The sequence below is a fragment of the Gorilla gorilla genome, chromosome 8 (genome assembly GCF_029281585.2).
Source record: "Gorilla gorilla gorilla isolate KB3781 chromosome 8, NHGRI_mGorGor1-v2.1_pri, whole genome shotgun sequence".
Taxonomy (NCBI): domain Eukaryota; kingdom Metazoa; phylum Chordata; class Mammalia; order Primates; family Hominidae; genus Gorilla; species Gorilla gorilla.
In genome coordinates, this window is record NC_073232.2 from 53,370,942 (window position 1) to 53,389,832 (window position 18,891).

An 18,891-nucleotide genomic window follows, 5' to 3' on the forward strand; every position below is an offset into this window, starting at 1 on the left:
GAGAACAAATTTGAATGCAACACCTTTTATGATTGTGGCTGTATTTTTAAATCACATATTTTGCCACTGTTTCTACAAGAAACTTTTAAAAATTAATATTAATGCTGATATTAATTTTTAATATTAATTTTAATACGCTCCTGGAATGTTATGCCATGTTACAGAAAAGAAGGATCTTTTTTCTAACTTCTCTCAACCAATTATCTTGTGCCCTGAAGCTGAGAAGTTAATACCTTCTGTATTTTTCAGCCAACCTGGCACAAACTGCTAACCTAATTTCAGTTTGTAGATGTATTACATCAACTAGGGTGGAAAAAAACAGTTAAAACAAGCTTGATGGTATACTATGATTTTGTTTTAAAAGACAGGTTAAACACAAGAGAAAGACTGGAGAAGTTCATCATACTGAGATTGTGTAGGGTATCTTTGTTAGATGAAAAAGGTATCAAAACCAAGTGACTAATTGTGGAATGTCATGTGTGTACATCTCAGATCCATCTTTCATTCACATCCTGTTCAGTCTGGATGAATATCCAGAACCACCCCTTATTTCCCCAAAGAGTCTTGGGGTTTTTCTGAATGGAAAAGAAAAGGGGTTAAACACATTGCATTTGTAACCTCTTTCATAATTACACTCCAAACAATAAAATATCCATTCAAAGTGCAAGACAGACCAATAGATTTCAACGTAAGAAAGTACAAAATGTTCACTGATATGGTTTCAGATCCCACATTGCAATGACTCTTTAAGAAACTACCAACTGTCACATTTGGCACAGCATCAAAGCAAAATATCCATGATTATCTGAGAAGGCTATTAAAATACCCCTCCATTTCCTACTACGTATCTGTGGGAGACTAGATTTTCTTCATCTGTTTCAACCAAAACAACAAATTTGCAACAGACTGAATGTGGAACTACCAAAGTCCAGCTACCTTCTATGAAGCCACACATAAACTTTTAAAACAATACCACTCTTTTCACTAAATTATTTTTGGGAAAACGGTTATTTTTCATAAAAATATGTTATTTACATTAGCATATAATGGATACATGTAGTGAGAGAGTCAAACAATGAAAGAAGGAAATACTGAAATAAACACGTAATTACAAAGCTAGTTAAAAGTGACTAAGAAGAAGAATAATATGATGCTATCGGACAGAACAGTAGAAGACTTATGTGGTTTTATTTCTGGTTCTCAACCCTGTGACTCAGAATACAGTGTGAAAGCTGGAAGGCCAGATAAGAAGATAAGGGCCAACCTGAGTGAAACTCAATCAGGGTGTAGGTGCAGACCAGTGTTGGGGAAATTTAACTGGTTCTAAGCCACTTCCGGCCCCATCTTCGACTTCTTCTTTATTAAAAAAAAAAAAAAAAGGCCAAATATTATTAAATCAGAGGTTTTAGGCTTCAGTAGAAAACATGCTTATTTAAAGCAATATTTGACACTAAAAAAAAAAAAATACCAGTACAATATAGGAAACTGACCTTGAAGCTCATTATTATGCAGAATGATTTCCAGATCTGGAAATCTGTCAGACTGATAGGTATCCAGAAACCAACACAGTAGAAGGGGAGCAATAAGGGAAAAAGCCCTTTCCAGAGAGCCAAACCTTCAGTTATATCCATTCACACATGCGTTCATTAATTTACAGGATGACCGTATGGTCTGAAAAATAGATAATATTATTTCATTTTTTACAGATGGAATCCTCTCAGTTACTTCTTCTGAGATGGGTTAAAGACAGGTTAATTCAGAAAAATCAAAGACATGCTATCATGTGACCAATACACCCTAGAAGCATGTGCAGAGATTAATGGAAATATGCGTTCACGCACTGTGGTGCTCACTGCAATTTTGCACAGGCATTGAACTATGCATTTTAATGAGTGACAACACGTTGATCCTATCATGTATTATAATCTACTATCAACAAACCATTTCTTATGTCTATTTTAACTTCCTTCATTTTTGCACTGAGCCACACTTACTTTTGGATATGCAGTTCTCTCTGCCAGGGTCATTCCTCCTCCTCTTCCCAAGCCCCCACAATTAATTATCAATTAACTATTCCTCTAACCTCAGACTCTCTTGCCAGGGAGTATTCTCAGACACATGCCCAGGCGTCCATGACATGGCCTACTGTGTTTTCCACAGAAGTTTGTACCTTATCACCATGCACATCACAATGAACCAGTGTGCCATTTCCCCATTTGACCATAAAATCAGTGAGTTTAGGGACCTTGTGTGCTCCTTCACTGTCTGCAAGTACCCCCTGTACCTAACCTGAGCCCAGCACACAATACAGGATTAATGCATTTCTGCTGAATGCATGAAATGTGCAACTATATCTCTACTTGAAAATCATTAACCAACACAGAGATCCTTAAGTTTCTTTTTTCCTTTTTCCAGACAAGTACTGGGGCATAAAACCAATGAGTAACCTACGGGTACCTCCTACAGGAGTAGGGGGTGGGATCTAAAACTGATGCCTCTCTTCTATTCTTAAACACTTTAACATCAGCTTCTCCTCCCAAAGGCAAAGCTCTACCAAGTTATTTAAATTTCATTTTACATGACTGATTTATGATCCTCTTCAGAGGAATATGAAATGGTAAAAATACCTCCAGCTAAAAATAGTCTAGCTATTGATCACCGAGCACCTCAGACAGACCGTAACGTCAACCACAAGGCAAATCCCAAAGCAGGAGTCGACCACCTCCGAGCACAGGGAGCTTGGCTGCAAACCCATAGCATGGAGTCAGCTCCTGTGCTCTCTTTGTGGCACCACAGGCCTGAATCTGCAACAACTGCACGTCTTGAGGCACGGCCCATCTCTACTCTTGTTGGCCCTTAACGCTAATGAGAAAATCAAACTATTCTCATTGGTTGTAAGTTGACCAATACTATATTCTGAGTCCCAAGGGCCTAGAGTGGGGATGTGATAGGAGGCAGGGGAGTGGAGAAAAGAGAATATGCGGAGATAGAAATTGAAAACTTTCCTGGGTTTCTGAATTTTACCATGTGCCAACCCTGAGAGGATATGCTTGACACCTCATTTATTCTATATGAGTTTCTAAGTCTGCAAGGAACACATCCTGAAAAGAGAGGACCCCATTTATATGCACGAACCAACAATGTGGAGCAAACAGACCCTTCTACACCCCGCTGACCTCTATATCCAATGTGATTTTTTCTTGGCCTGCTTTCTAGCTATGAATCAGTCTGGACACTACATTGCCTAGTCACTGCTTTAGCTGATCAAAAAATGGGAATGAATTAAATGGCAAAAGGATTTGGTTGTGCAAAGCAAGTTACCAAATCAGATTTGCCTTTTAAAGGCCAGCATTCCAAGGTCAGCTCTGGATAAAAACCTAAATGGGCATTACCTAGCTCAGGCCACCCCCTCTATGTCTCTTTTGTCATACACCCTAATGACCTGTTTAATGTCAAATTTCCCTTCTGGTTTATAAAGTCCATGAAGGCAGGAACTGGACACATTTGGTTTACCATCCCATGGTCAGAACCTAGATCAGTATCTGATGCTCAGCAAACACTCAATAAAGATTTGTCTTCTGCATGGCTTTAGGCTGGAACGAGGCAAATGATGAAGGACAAAGGGAAACAGATTCTACGTGTCACTGCCTGCAAGGGAGTAGGATGGAAATTAGAGATGGAATCACAAAGAGTCCTCTCATTGTGATCAAAGCCTAGCAGTGGCAAAAGCCCTACCCCGATTAAGCAAGGACATCTGAGAGTCAAGTGAAAAGCCCTGGGCTGGGTGTTCTGGAAGCTTAATATCATGACCACACTGATGATGCCACCCTTCCCCTGCCTCCCAACACCTCAGATGCCAGCTGACATTTTCTTTAATCACATCAGAAAAATAAATGATGTCACCATGGCAGCCCTCTCAAAATAGCAAAGAAGCAAGCCCATCCAAAATGGGCCACATTCAGTATTACATAAGTCTTGACGCTTTGGGGAAAAAAAAAATCACATTTTCAGGAGTCTGGCTGGGACACAGTGAACTAATGGAAAAAACACTCAGCAGAGAGACAGGGAAATTGGATTCCAGGTTCAGCTTTGCTACTAAATCTCTATCCTCGGGCAAGTCATTCCCCTGCTCTAGGCCTTATTTTCTGCATGTATAAAATGAGTGTGTTATCCTGCAGGAAACAGGGGCAACCTTCTGGTTCTCAAACCAGAAATCACCTGGTCTACTCAGGAGCCATCTCTAGCAGCCCTCCCTGCCGCCCCTTCAAGGTCACTCTCTTCTGGCCATCAATGCAAATTCTGCCTTTCCTCCTCATTTCCTCAGTGTGGCCTGTCCACACGTAAAAATCTGTTCTCTAATGTATTACCAACTTGAAACTGTGGCTTATATTGAGGCACTTCTCAAAACTCCCCTTGCATGTTCCTGAGTATCCCTTATTCTTCCTATACAGAACACAAACACCTTAGGGAAAGACAGCAAGCATTTTATGTTCCCCTCCACACACCTCATACAGCACAGGGCACATTACAGATGTTCAATCAGGACTTTTCAAAACATATTGCAGAAAAGTGTATATGTAAATTTTGTATTACTTTTATTATACTCAAATTTTCCAGACCCCACAGGACCAACTCAGCCAGCAAACTAGCTACTAAGTCCATCCTTTCTTGTTAAGGGATACCTTAAAGCAAGGTTTCCAGGATTGATTTACCTGATTACAGACAGCACTACCCACCAGCTCTGAATACTCTTCAATAAATAAATACCTGTTTCACTAGAACTTTTAAAATCACACTGACTTTGTCAAGACAATGAGCAACTTCTTTCTTGGGTTTGCACTCCAAAACCTACAGATACCTTCTACAGGTTTACAATGAGACTGACCAGTACAAAAGTGCAAAATAGTTGACCCCTGAACAATGCAGGGATTAGGTGGACCAATCTCCTATGCAGTTGAAAATCCAAGTATAACTTTTGACTCTCCAAACACTTAACTCCTAATAGCCTACTGCTAACCAGAAGCCTTACTGATAACATAAACAAATGATTAACACAGATTTTGTATATTACATGTATTACATATCTGTATTCTTAAAGTAAGCTAAAGAAAATGTTATTAAGATAATCATAAGGAACATATATTTACTTCTCATTAAATGGAAATGGATCATTGTAAAGGAGGAGGAGAAACAGAAGGGTTGGTCTTGCTGTCTCATTGATGGCACAGACAATAAAACCTCTTCGTTTAAGTGGAACTGCATAGTTCAAACCTGAGTCATTCAAGAGTCAAGTGTATTCTCAATTCAAACAACCTCCTCTGCTATGAGTATATATACAACTTCTACAGTCTGGCTGATTCAGCCTATAGATGGCCTCAGGGCAGAAGCAGCCTTTGGGTCTTTTATTTTAACTTGAAAGAAAGGATTTTAAAAGTTGAAGGAAAAGATCCATAAGCAAAAGAAGCTTATGTGAATTTTAAATAATAGATGTTTGCTTTTTTTAAAACCAAATCTACTATCTGTGTTTCAAAGGGTCCCCGGAGTTTAAGTCAATTGTGAATGAGATGGTTAACAACCTACTTTCTCTCACAAATGGGCCTAGGGAGCTCATGTGGAAGTGTTTGGCAGGGGAGCACAACTCCTGGTATGGTCCTTGGCAAAATACGGTCTTCCCTTATCTGAAAGGCCAACTTTTTGGTGGAAGGAACAGCTCTCTGAGGTGGTGGTTAGGATGGAAGATGCACCCACTGCCCAGCCAGGCAGATGCAGTCAAATCAACCCAGTATTAACAGTGTGACAGGTGGGCAGCTCCTTCTGCATCCCCATTCAGAGGACAGGGGTGCGGGGGTGGGGAGGCCAGACGCTGCAGACACTGAGGGTGCTGTCCACAGTCCCATTCTTAGACCAAGAGCTCCAGTGTCCTCCCTGGAAACAAGACTCTTTCAGTCCCACTTTATGTACAGAAAGAGTGATTATTTGAGGCCTGAATACAGAAACTGATGGGACTGGCCCAAATGAACGTTTAAAAAAAAAAAAGACTTTGTTTATGTTTAAAAGTTTAAGGCAATTTCACTGCGCTTTCATTTAAAACACTTTGCTTTCTTTTTTTAAAATATCATTGCTTTTTTCTATTATTCCAGAAATGACATACAAAAATCACCTTGTGGCTGGGTACCGTGGCTTACAACTATAATCCCAGCACTTTGGGAGGCCAAGACCAGTAGATCACCTGAGGTCAGAAGTTCGAGACCAGCCTGGCCAACATGGCGAAACCCCGTCTCTACTAAAAATACAAAAAAATAGCTGGGTGCAGTGGTGGGTACCTGTAACCCCAGCTACTTGGGAGGCTGAGGCAGGAGAATTGCTTGAACCCAGGAGGCAGAGGTTGCAGTGAGCTGAGGTCATGCCATTGCACTCCAGCCTGGGCGACAAAGTGAGACTCTGTCTCAAAAAAAAAAAAAAATCAACTCATAATTTATCCTCAGGCATACTCACAAAAATGTGAACAAACATGTACAAGGATAATAACCAAGGCACTATTTCTGATACTAGGAAAATGGAATAAAACTATATATTCATCAATAACAAACTGGTTAAATGCATCATGATGCATCCATACCATGGAATACTACACAACAGTCAAAAAGAGTAGTATAGTTCTGTACTTAGTAAACAAAAGATGCCTGAAATCTATTATATTAAAAACAAAAACAATTCAGCGTGCAATTGGCAGAACAGTATGTGTCACAATTTCATTTAGAAAAATGGAATCTGTGTGTGTACGATTGCAGGCACACAGGAAAGGTCTGGAAGGACATTTACGGAACTTAACAGTGGCTGTCTCTGAAGGATAGGATAGGATGTGCTTGGATTGGAGAGGCTACTTTTACACATATAATTCTCTCCTATTCAAGTTTTTCCTGTTTTAACATGTCTTAGTTTTTCAGCTGGTGCTGAGGTGGCAGCCTTGGATTAACCATAACATGTAACTGACCCATGCATAGCCCACTTTTATTTAGACAGATATTTTTAACAATTAAGCATTCTTGAAACCATCACTCCAGGCAACTACTACCCCAGATCTCATGTTCATTATTACTCGTGTAATTAATAAGTAAAATACAACAAATAAATAAGTTCAAAAAATTAATTTGGTTGCCTTTTAAACTCACTGCTCTTGAATAAAGCAAAAAATTTCAAATTTAATTCTAGGACTTTCTTTACGCATAGAGTAACCACATCTGCCCTTTTTTCAACAGCACAGTGCGGGTCACTCTGGTGGCCATTAACGGGTCTAGACACTAACTTCCCACCAGGAAACTCCAGAAACCAAAAGGGAAACATTTTTCATTAGAGATTATTTCCCTAGGAGCAAAGTAAGTCAGAGGCTGATTCAAATCCATCCTAACTACGTAATTTAAAAAATGTCTCACCTGAACAAAAAATGTCTAGGCTTCCCCTCAAGGTAGAACGTAAGCATTTAAGTGATAGCAAGTAATGATCTCTTTAATCTATGGAGTGTCTCAGGAAGTTTTAATTATTACATTTTAAGAGACAACACAAAATAGAAGAGTGCCAGAGGGCAAAGAAAAGATGAAATTAAATCAATCTCTATAATAGAACTCAAATTATTTGGAAACCTACCTTCTAGGATGTTTTACTCCATCAATTTTAATGTCCTTTGATTCCATGAATTTCTAAACCTCTATTTAAAATGAAATCTGACATTCTGCATTTGGGAAATACACTGACTTGTAATGTACACTTTTCTAGTTTGGGTTAAATCTATACTTACTGATAAAGAAATGCTTCTTTAAGTATGATGATTTCTCAAGCAATAGCTTCTATGATCTATAACTTGTGAAAACCAATCTCAACTCTTTGCAAGTGGGCAAAACTTAATCTGATATACATCATTTGCCAAAAAGTCAAGTCTCAAACTTAAATCATAGAAGTATAGCAATATCAGAAAGTCTTTCCTCTGGGTTCCCTAATGTCTGCTTCTCCCAAATATAAATTAAATTAAATGGATTCTCAGCCACCAACATTTAATTAACCTGGGCAGATAATACAAAATGGCAAATAAACCAAACTTATTTATACTGGAGGAATGTTTTTGAATTTAAGACAGCATCTTGCATTGACTTTATAATACGGAGACTGTCAAGAAGGAACAGCTCACTTAGCTCACCGTTTCTGCCTTCCCATTCAACTCAACCTTGCACGCCATTTGGTGCTAGGAATGGATCCCACCATAGCTAGGCTGTGCTAGTCTTCTCTCTAAAAGCATAGTCTGTGGTTTACAAATTCCCAGTTGAGAAGGAATTAGATATTTGACTTTAATGTTGCTAGGTTGCAGACCATGCACACAGAGGGTAAATGATATCAAAGCCTTGTTCCTCCTGGTTCAACTATATCAATAAGAAATGCAGTCAAGGCACCTGCAAACAGCAAAAATCAACCTTGCTTAGCATTTGCTTGTAAGGGGATTGGGGTGCTGCTTAAAACAATGGGGTTAGCATCCCCTGTCAGCAACACTTACTCTTCTTTCCTAAGAAGCTCCTCCTCAGATTCCGTCAGGCGTTGCCTCAGTACAGCTATCATTTCCACAGCCACGTCCACCTGTCTGTTTAGGGCCCGCTCTCGTCTCTGAACTTCCTGCTTTTTCTGAGTCAGCTGCACAAAAGCTGCCCGAACTTCCAACAGTTCCGCAGTTTTCTGGGCCAACTCTTTGGTGAGTTTATCAATTCTCTTCTCAATGGTCCTATCCACAGCCTCAACCATTCGATTGAATTTTTCTCTGACATGTGCCTCGAAAGAAGCTTTGGTGTCTGAGGTGGGCAGTCCAGGACCCGACCGTGTCCCATCCAGCGAGTCTGCACGGAGGTCCATGGCAGTGTAGGTCTGCACATAGGACACAGGCCTCTCTGCCACCACCTCAAATGGCTTCCTGTCCTTGGAATGTTCATGTGAAATGCTGTACAAGTTAACATAGCTCGGTTTCTGCTTTACCACGTTGCCACTGCTCTGCAATTTTCCCGGTTTCAGGAGTTCTGAGGAAGTGACTAGGTCTGTGTCTTTGAGGGATGGAAAGAGACTGCATTTTGTCAAGAGGGTTCTTTCTTCGTAGCTGTGACTGAACTCCAGATGGGCCCTCAAGGATGACAAGCTTCTAAATCTGGTATGGTCTCCACACCTCGGGCAGCGGAATGGCAGGCACACAGCAACATTCTCAAAGGACTCCTGCCAGGGATATCTGCTTTCCTCAAAAGCCTTCTGTTGCATTACTCTAAAAGACCTGGGAGGGGGGAAATAGGTAGTTTACAAGTCGGCTGAAAAACACACTACTAAAATGATTGCTGCTCATCTCCATGACAGCAGAGGCTTTTTGGTTTCAAGTGACTTTTGCACATAATATTTTATGTTGCACTTAAAACCTACAGCCCATGGGCCAAATCCATCCACATCAATTTCTGCATTATTTACTGCTGCCGTATCAATTTCTGTATTATTTATTGTAAACCACAATGGCAGTGGTGAGTAACTGAGACAGAGACTCTATGCTCCTAAAAGCTAAAATATTTACTACCTTTACAGAAAAAGTTTGCCAACTCCTACCTAGAATCAAAAAGGTGGGTAACATTCCCTCTCCACAGATGAGAACACTGAAGCAAGGAAGTAAAGCCATTAATCCAAGGTCAGATGGAAAGTGGTAGATCCAGAAGTGGAATTCAAGTTTCCTCCCCTCCTGAATTTGGCACACTAAATGCAAAACCGTGCCCCATTTTAAGGATACAATCCGAGATGCGTGAACACAAGAACATATGAAAACTCAAATGAATTGTCAAAATGGGTCCTAAGACAGTAAGCTCGGGACCTATCCTCAAGTACAGGAAAGATTACTCAAGCTATGCACAGTGGCATTAAGCCTGCAATCAGCTGAAGATTTTTCACCCTGAAATTTTTGCCTTTTTTTCCTTCAGGTATTGCTGTGATGACATAAACCAAAGTGCTAATCGTAACAATAACAGACCCCATACGTGAGTTTCACTGAAACCTGGGGACCCAATGTGTCAAATACCATTTGGCATAAGTGGGGCCATGGCCAAGATTTTTATTATAATAGAGTGTTCTGGACGGATTTGTCTTGTCTCAGATGCTATTTTATATGACAACCTCTAGGGATGGTCAATGTGTGAACCAGGTAGGTATCAGCATACTCTCTTAATAACAGGAAGTTCTGGTTTCCTTGTAGGAATGCATTATCTTCACCCTAGCAACAGATGACTGTTGGCAACCCAATTCTGCAAGCAGTGCATATCTTCTATTCCTCCATGAAAGGTTTCTACTTAAATGTAACAAGCATTGGACCCGAAATGAGGGAGCCCAGCTGGGGTCTTTGGGTGAAAAGCGTCCTCAACCTCTTCAAAAGCAGAGGTGCAAATGGTCCCCAGGCAGCGAGGCAGGCAAGGCTTCTAGGTGAAGCCCCCGGCCCCCAGAGAGGGGAACCTCTTCCTGTGATGGGTACACCGGGATGTTTAACCACTGGTTTTCTGGGAACGAGATGCAAACCCTGGCTCAGCATAGGGCCAAAGACGCTGACAAGAGGTAAGGAAAGGGGAAGTCAGGATTCTAAGGGGGCAATGGGAAAAGGGTGGCATTTTGGATGGGGAAATGGGTAATCACACACTCCAGAGCACGCAGGCTTTTATGGGCCCAGAGGAAACCCCAATCCATTGGGCTGATGAAGAGCCCTAAGTGACTCTGCCAGAGAAGGGCAGGCTGGCAATGACCCTGCCCCGGGGTCCCAGCTCTCCCCGCCCCCTCTCCGCTGCGTGCCAGCCCACGGGTGCCAGAGTGGATTCGTGTGCACATGAGTTCCTGCTGGTGGGGGCCGGGAAGCCGGCTCTCCCAACTCCCCGCCATGCTGCGGGCTCGGGGACCCCCTCCCCAGCCCCGGCCACCCCGGCAGGTCCCCTCCGCCGAGCCGCGGGCGCAGATGGCCGGCGGCCGCCTCTTACCCGACTTGTTGCTGCTGCTGCAGCCGCCGCCTCCGGTGCTGATGCTGCGGGAGCGAAGCGGTTTTCAGCAGAGCCGTAAATCAGACTGAGCCGGGCCGGCTCCCACTCCCCGCCTCACCTCCGCGCCGGGACCGGCGGCGTCCAGGGCGGAGCGAGGCGCGGCTAGCCAGCGGGGGCGGCGCTCGCGGGCACCGGGGGCACCGCGCCGTGGGTGCGGGGGTTCCGGAACGCCGCGGCCCAGGGCTGCCACCTCCGCGGGGAACACCCTTGCTCTGCCCAGCTGGCGGGAGCATCATCTGCCCCCCCGCCACCCAGCCGGGAGCCCGATCCGACTCAGGATTACACTGACATCACTGCGAGAGATGCTGGGATCATTCCCCGGGGGAGGGAAGGAAAGACGCGTGTCAGCCTCGCAGGCGCGGCGCTTTCTGCAGGCCCTGGCAAGCTTTTTTGCACTTAGTTTTGGGGGAGCGGGAGAGTGTGGATGAGGATGCAGCATAGCTGGGCATCCTCTTTGAAAATCTGCCCGTTGGAAGGTCCGGGTATTTAATTAGGACCTCTTCATCCCAAGCAGCAGGGCGAGAATGTCCCAAAATAACTAACCCAGAGAGTACACTCCAGCCTTCCTAGCCAAGTGTCCTGAGGCTACGTTAACAGGCAGAACTAAATCTAGTAAAGTGCAGAGATTAATGAACAAACAGTTAAAGCAACAAGATCCCTCACCTACACCCCCATTTCTGAGGCGGACGCCCCTTTCCCTGGAGAAAAGATTTGTCCTCCTAAAGAGCGGATGTCCTGAAGAGAAGACGGCAAATCATTCCTTCTGAAGGACTCTGATGTCTCAGCTTGCTGGGCTTTTGCTTTTTTTTTTAACCTGTTTTGGTTTACCCCTACTGTAACTCCTGAAATGTGAAACCTAGATAAAAGTTACTGTTGGGTTTTCTTGTTCAAAGAAGAGAAGAGATTCTGTTCATCTGTAGACAGTTAATGCATCCTCTTGACTCCTCAGGGTGTCTTTTCTCAAGGCTTGCTGTTACTCATTTCAACACCCGATTTTATTTTAACTGTAAAGAGCTCAACAGTTATCTTAGTTGAGATTTTGTTTTGTTTTTGACAAATGAAAACAAATGAATTGCTTTGTTTTTCACAAACGAATTATCACATCAAATGCAATGAAGATCCCAAGCTCTGGCATCAGACTTGATTCAAATCCTGGTTCTAGGGCCTGGGTCAAGTAACTAGACTTTTCTGTTCCTTCAATTCCTCATCTATGAAATGAAGATAATCAAGACCTACCTCTTAATATAGCGGTGGATCGAATGTGCTATGATGATGGAGGTAAAAACGCTGCCTGACCGGGACACACACTGATAAAGTCAGCTGTTATCGTCGTTGCTACTTCATTTATAATTATTATTAATTCCATAAAAAAGGGGTCTACACACATTTAAAAAGCAGGAAGGAGAAGAGGAATTAATATGTACTAACTTCTACGTAAATGGAGATAGGCTATTGTGCTGAGGTGTGTTTGCTTTGAAAATATTATATTTCATTGAAGTTAGTTTTTGACTCGCTCTCAAGACTATTCCAAGAATCAATTTATTTAGTACAAAATCTTAAAGTCTGAAAGATACACTCATCGGAGTGCCAAGTTATCTCCGTCATCCTGTGAGGTGCCTGCAGGTTAACCTCTTACACCCACTGCCTTCATGGCAAAACATAACAAAAGCATGCTCTGGTCCTCCCTTCCCCCCCCCCCCTTTTTTTTTTCTTTTTTTGAGACGGAGTCTCGCTCTGTCTCCCAGGCTGTAGTGCAGTGGCGCGATATCAGCTCACTGCAACCTCTGCCTCTTGGGTTCAAGCGATTCTCCTGCCTCAGCCTCCCTAGTAGCTGGGATTACAGGTCCCTGCCACCACCCGGCCAATTTTTGTATTTTCAGTAGAGACGGGGTTTTGCCGTGTTGGCCAGGCTGGTCTTGAACTCCTGACCTCAGGTGATCTACTGGCCTCGGCCTCCCAAAGTGCTGGGATCACAGGCGTGAGCTACTGCGCCCAGCCAGCTCCTCCCATTTCTTAGACAGCTGCTACTTCTTTTTTGGTCCTAAGTTCCTCCCCTGTTAAATGAGAGGATGGAGATTTTCAAAGTCCTTTTCTCACCCTAAAAATATAAAATATTATCAAATAATTATGGAGAGGTTATTCTGTGCAGGGCCTAAAGCTGAGTATTGTGGGAAATTCAACTTGGTCAACAGGCATTTAGGACCTTAAGTGGTTCTCAAAGTGTCACTTGTGTATACCACCAATTACCTCATTTAATCTTTGAACACCTGTGAGGTAGGGAGGATCTTGTACACTCAGTTCTAGCCACCTTGGCATCCCTTTACTTAAGAGCCCTGCTTTTTCCCGTCTCTAGGGCCTCTTTATCTGGTAATGCCTACTCATCCCTCAGAGCTCATCCCAAGTATGCTCTCTCTGAGGAAGACTTCCCTGATACTCCTGGACAAGGTTAGTGCATACTAGGAAAATTTATCATGACAGGATTTGTCACAATAATTCTATGTGCTGGGTTATGGATGTAGTTGTCTGTTTAGTATTTATGTCCACTGTTAAGTTGTAAGCTATGTGAGTCAGGGTCCCTGTCTGTCTTACTCTCCAGTATATTCCCAGGACTTAGCACAGTGCTGATCAAAGTGCTCAAAAAATATTTGTTAAAAGAATGAATGCTGAACAAATAAATCCCCTTTCTTCATAGGAGGAAACAGGCCCAAAGAAGTTAAGTAACTTTCTCAAGATCACAAACCTAGAACGCATTACAGCCAGGATGGCAAACCCTGAGCTTTTAACCACTGTACTCATTGGCCTTCCAGTTTTTGATGAAGAAAATAAAGTTCTAGGAAGTAAAGTGACTTGCCTAAAGTCATATAGGTAATAATAAAATCAGGGTTAGAGTTCATGTCTTCAAACATTGATGTTTTTCTATGCCACATTATGCTGTTTTACTCTGCCCTCCAGGCACTTACAACTAGTGGAATGAGAACAAGGCATATATATATCATATATATGATATATGATATATGTCATATATGATATATGATATATATATCATATATATGGTATATATGATATACATATGATATATATATCATATATATGGTATATATGATATACATATGATATATATATCATATATATGGTATATATGATATACATATGATATATATATCATATATATGGTATATATGATATACATATGATATATATATCATATATATGGTATATATGATATACATATGATATATATATCATATATATGGTATATATGATATGTATGATATATATGATATATATATGATATGATATATATGATATATATGATATATATATGATATATATATGATATATATGATATATATATGATATATATGATATATATGATATATATGATATATATGATATATATGATATATATATGATATATATGATATATATATGATATATATATGATATATATGATATATATGATATATGATATGTATGAGATATATGATATGTATGATATATATATGATATATGATATATATGATATATAAGAGATATATGATATATATATGAGAGATATATGATATATATGAGAGATATATGATATATAAGAGAGATATATGATATATATGATATATATGAGATATATATGATATATATGATATATATGATATATCGTATATGGGATATATATGATACATCGTATATGGGATATATATGATACATCGTATATGGGATATATATGATACATCGTATATGGGATATATATGATACATCGTATATGGGATATATATGATACATCGTATATGGGATATATATGATACATCGTATATGGGATATATATATGATACATCGTATATGGGATATATATATGATACGTATATATGGGATATATATATGATACGTATATATGGGATATATATATGATACGTATATATGGGATATATATATGATACGTATATATGGGATATATATATGATACGTATATATGGGATATATATATGATACGTATATATGGGATATATATATGATACGTATATATGGGATATATATATGATACGTATATATGGGATATATATATGATACGTATATATGGGATATATATATGATAGATATATGGGATATATATATGATATAGATATATGGAATATATATAATAGATATATGGGATATATACATGATAGATATATGGGATATGTACATGATAGATATATATGGGATATATACATATGATGGATATATATATGGGATATATACATATGATGGATTATATATGGGATATATACATATGGATATATATATGGGATATACATATGGGATATATATATGGGATATACATATGGGATATATATGGGATATACATATGATATATATATGGGATATATATATGATATATATATGATATATATGATATATATGGGATATATATATGATATATATATGGGATCTATATGATGTATATATATGGGACATATATATATATAGGAGAAGTTAAATATATGGTAAAATGAATTAAATGGGAAGTGTCTATAGGGCCTGACATCATGCCTGGCACATAGTAGATGTTCAATAAATGTTTGCTGAATTGTTAATGATCATAGGTCTCACCTTTAGAGTAATTACAATGGATCTCACTATATTAAATGTTTAGGCATATATCCAGTGTTTCTCAAAGTGGGACCTGTGGAGCCTGTGGAGCTGGTCAAAATGCAGATGTCTGGAAACTTGACCCAATAAATTGAAATCTGTAGGTGTGGATCTTGAAGATCTGCATTTTCACCTATCTCCCCAGGTGACTCTCATGACCACTACTAAAGTTTGAGAAACAGTCCTTTGTTACAGTAACCAACGAGGCAGACATTGGCAGCCATTTATGCACAAGACAGGGTGCTGCTGGAGATGCGATGAATACAGCTGAAGGTCATGCCACTGAAAAGCATGAGAGGTAGTAAGAATTTGAAGCTAATTCTGACTCCAAAATCCTGGGCTTTTTCCATCATGACTGTGAAAGGAAGGGTGGTGGAGAGGAAAAGAGGTGGGCAGAATGGAAGAATAGGTAGGAAAAGAGACACAGAAAGAGGCAGAAAGGAAGTGAAGAAGAAGGGGAGGAAGGTCAAATGATTAATATAGAATATAGATTTCCTTGAGAAAGGAAAGAGCCCTTCAGGCTGGGATGGTTAGAGAATCTCTGCTGAAAGACCTAGGAATTGAATGGAGATTTTTTAGCTCCCTTTCCTCTCCATTTATCAAATAACATTCACCCCTTGTTGCCAGAAGGGCTGCCTTTCAAATACAGGTTTGAAACGTTTGAACCAGAGAGGCTGTTTAAATTTTTTTGATCCATTTATTAAACATGTTGATTACATTTGCTAAAAAGCAGCCTTACGGGGACTGAACACAGACCCTCTAAGATTTGAATAATTGCCCCAGATAAAGGGCCTGCAAGGGGAACCCAGAGCAGATTCCTGCTACTTTTTCCATGTCTGCAGCAAACATCTGTGTGCAGAAGGAACCTCCTGGGTTGCAGAGCTAATAAGTGGCCTAAAGATCAGACACAGTCCTTTGGAATCAGGCAAATGATTTCTCACACAGAGTGTCAGGTAATTATGAAAATCCAGAGCTACACCACTTCCCAAGGAGGATATGATAAACTTGCTCCACGCTGACTTAAGTATTGACTTTAAGTAACAGCTCAGTTCTCAGCTGTTAGGTTTTCCAGCTCCCTCATGCAACTAATTGCATATATATATTCATTCTGACTTTCAACAGGTATTATGGTATGCCTACTATGTGCCAGTACAAATCACTTGCATCATTTAAGCTTCAGAGTCAGAGCTGTAATCTGGCTTTAAAGTCTTCACCAGAATACTCAACTAGAAAACTCTATTTCTATTAAATTTCGTTGTCATGGCAACCACGAAGCAACACCATGAAGAGTGCCTTAAATCCCACAGCAGTCTGTTAGCCAGAGTGAATCTGCAGGGAGTAGGCCTTCTATAGGGGCTAAAAATAGAAAACTTACAGCAAGGTAAACCCCCCACCTAGGAAGAGCAGTGTTACTTGTTCCCTTGGTGGGGTCAAACATGAACCAAATGAGAGGATGGGCTAATTTTCTACTTTGCAGGTTTCTCCAGCCCAGTGCCTGAACTAAGAATGTGCAGACCCAAGATCGAATACCCTAATTAGTTGTGTGAGTTTTTATTCAAGCTGGCCAACATCTCTGGTCTTCATGTCTTCATTTGTAAAAAGCAGGAGCTGGAATGAACTAAGGACTTTCCAGTACCACAATCCTAGTTGTTAGTCCAGTTAATGCATTTGTCATTTGTCATTTCTGGCTGGACACCGTGGCTCACGCCTGTAATCCCAACACTTTGGGAGTCCGAGACAGGTGGATCACTTGGGGCCAGGAATTCGAGACCAGCCTGGCCAACATGGTGAATCTCCATCTCTACTAAACATACAAAAATTAGCTGGGGCGTGGTGGTACACAGCTGTAGTCCCAGCTACTCAGGAGGCTGAGGCATGAGAATCACTTGAGCCTGGGAGGTGGAGGTTGCAGTGAGCCAAGATCGTGCCACTGCACTCCAGCCTGGGTGACAGAGTGAGACTGTTTCAAAAAAAAATTCTCATTTGTCATTTCCTTGCTAGATGGATTGCATGGCTGGAGAAGAGGGCATGGAAGGCAGTCGTGGTGATGGTGAAGAAGTTTGTCAATAGGTGATTGGTCAAAATTGTTAGGTGTTGTCTTAGTCCATTTGTGTTGCTATAAAGGAATACCTGAGGCTGGGTAATTTACAAAGAAAAGAGTTTTATTTAGCTCACGGTTCTGCAGGCTGTACAAGGAGCACATCTGCTTCTGTGGAGGGACTTGGGCTACTTCCACTGATGGCAGAAGTGAACAGGAACCAACGTGTGCAGTGATCACATGATGGGCGGGTTGGAGGGGCAGAGAAGGTGCCAGACTCATAGAGTCAGAACTCACTCATTTTCTGAAGGAGGGCACCAATTCGGTATGAGAGATCTGCCCCATGACCCAGACACCTCCCAGTAGGCCCCACCGCCGACACTAGGGATCAGATTTTAACATTTGCTGGGGCCAAACTATATCCAAACCATAACAAATGTCATCTCCTCTTGTAATAACAACTGACAGGTATTAAGTCCTTATTATGTGCAAAGGATGATTCTAAATGGTTTTCACATGATATGCCATTTAACTTTCCTAATAAAGCTAGGAGAAAGGTGTTACTTGTATCCCTCTTTCATAAATGAGTAAACTGAGTCATAGAGAAGTAAAGCAATTAGGTAATTTTTAAAAAGATAGTGAGTTATATAGCTAGGATTTAAACCCTGCCTACCTAAATTAAGAACCTATGTGCTTGGCCATTACTCTGTTGTATCTTTAGTGCCTAGATCCTTGCCTGGCATCTTGGGGACCCTCAAAAACTAATTGTTGAACATGCAATAAATGACTGATGTTCAGAAGGTTTTCGGTGCTTATCATTTATGAATTTTAAAGCCCTTTCCTTTCTTGATAATTTATAATGTGAAGAGAAATCTTTGGCACACCTCCCCTAAGCAAAGTGGTTGTGGGAGAGCTAGAAAGCATGTTGCTATGGAATAAAAGATACAGAAAAAAATATAGAGTTAAAATATGAAGATTGCTAAATAATTAGCTTGAATTATATAATTACATGAAGAATAAATTACGGAACTGATGCTCTGTCAAAATAGGGTCCATTTTCTGGGACCAAAATACATAGGCATTTTTATTCTACTATTTTAGGTGAGAATTACATTTTTTTTTAGTAGCAGAGAGTGAAAAGAGAGC

At 40.6% G+C, this 18,891-nt stretch overlaps 1 protein-coding gene and 1 long non-coding RNA gene across 3 annotated transcripts in view; one reads left to right on the top strand and one right to left on the bottom strand.

Moving 5' to 3' along the window:
* ZNF365 (zinc finger protein 365) overlaps positions 1 to 11,545 on the bottom strand; it is a 289,598-nt gene extending 278,053 nt beyond the window's left edge. Inside the window, exons 1-2 of one of the 2 annotated variants that reach the window (XM_063710064.1) lie at positions 11,022 to 11,380; positions 8,543 to 9,298 (exon numbers count right to left, since the gene is read on the bottom strand). In XM_063710064.1, coding sequence (XP_063566134.1) covers positions 8,543 to 9,285 — 743 coding nt within the window. In that variant the 5' untranslated portion in view covers positions 9,286 to 9,298; positions 11,022 to 11,380. Of the gene's footprint in view, positions 1 to 8,542; positions 9,299 to 11,021 lie in introns of both variants that reach the window. The other variant, XM_031015660.3, reaches the window with a different exon arrangement.
* A 1,893-nt stretch (positions 11,546 to 13,438) lies between these two features.
* Positions 13,439 to 18,891, top strand: part of LOC109028419 (uncharacterized) — a 33,573-nt gene continuing 28,120 nt past the window's right edge. Inside the window, exon 1 of the long non-coding RNA XR_008669081.2 lies at positions 13,439 to 13,526. This is a non-coding gene — a long non-coding RNA (uncharacterized lncRNA). The remainder of the gene's footprint in view (positions 13,527 to 18,891) is intronic.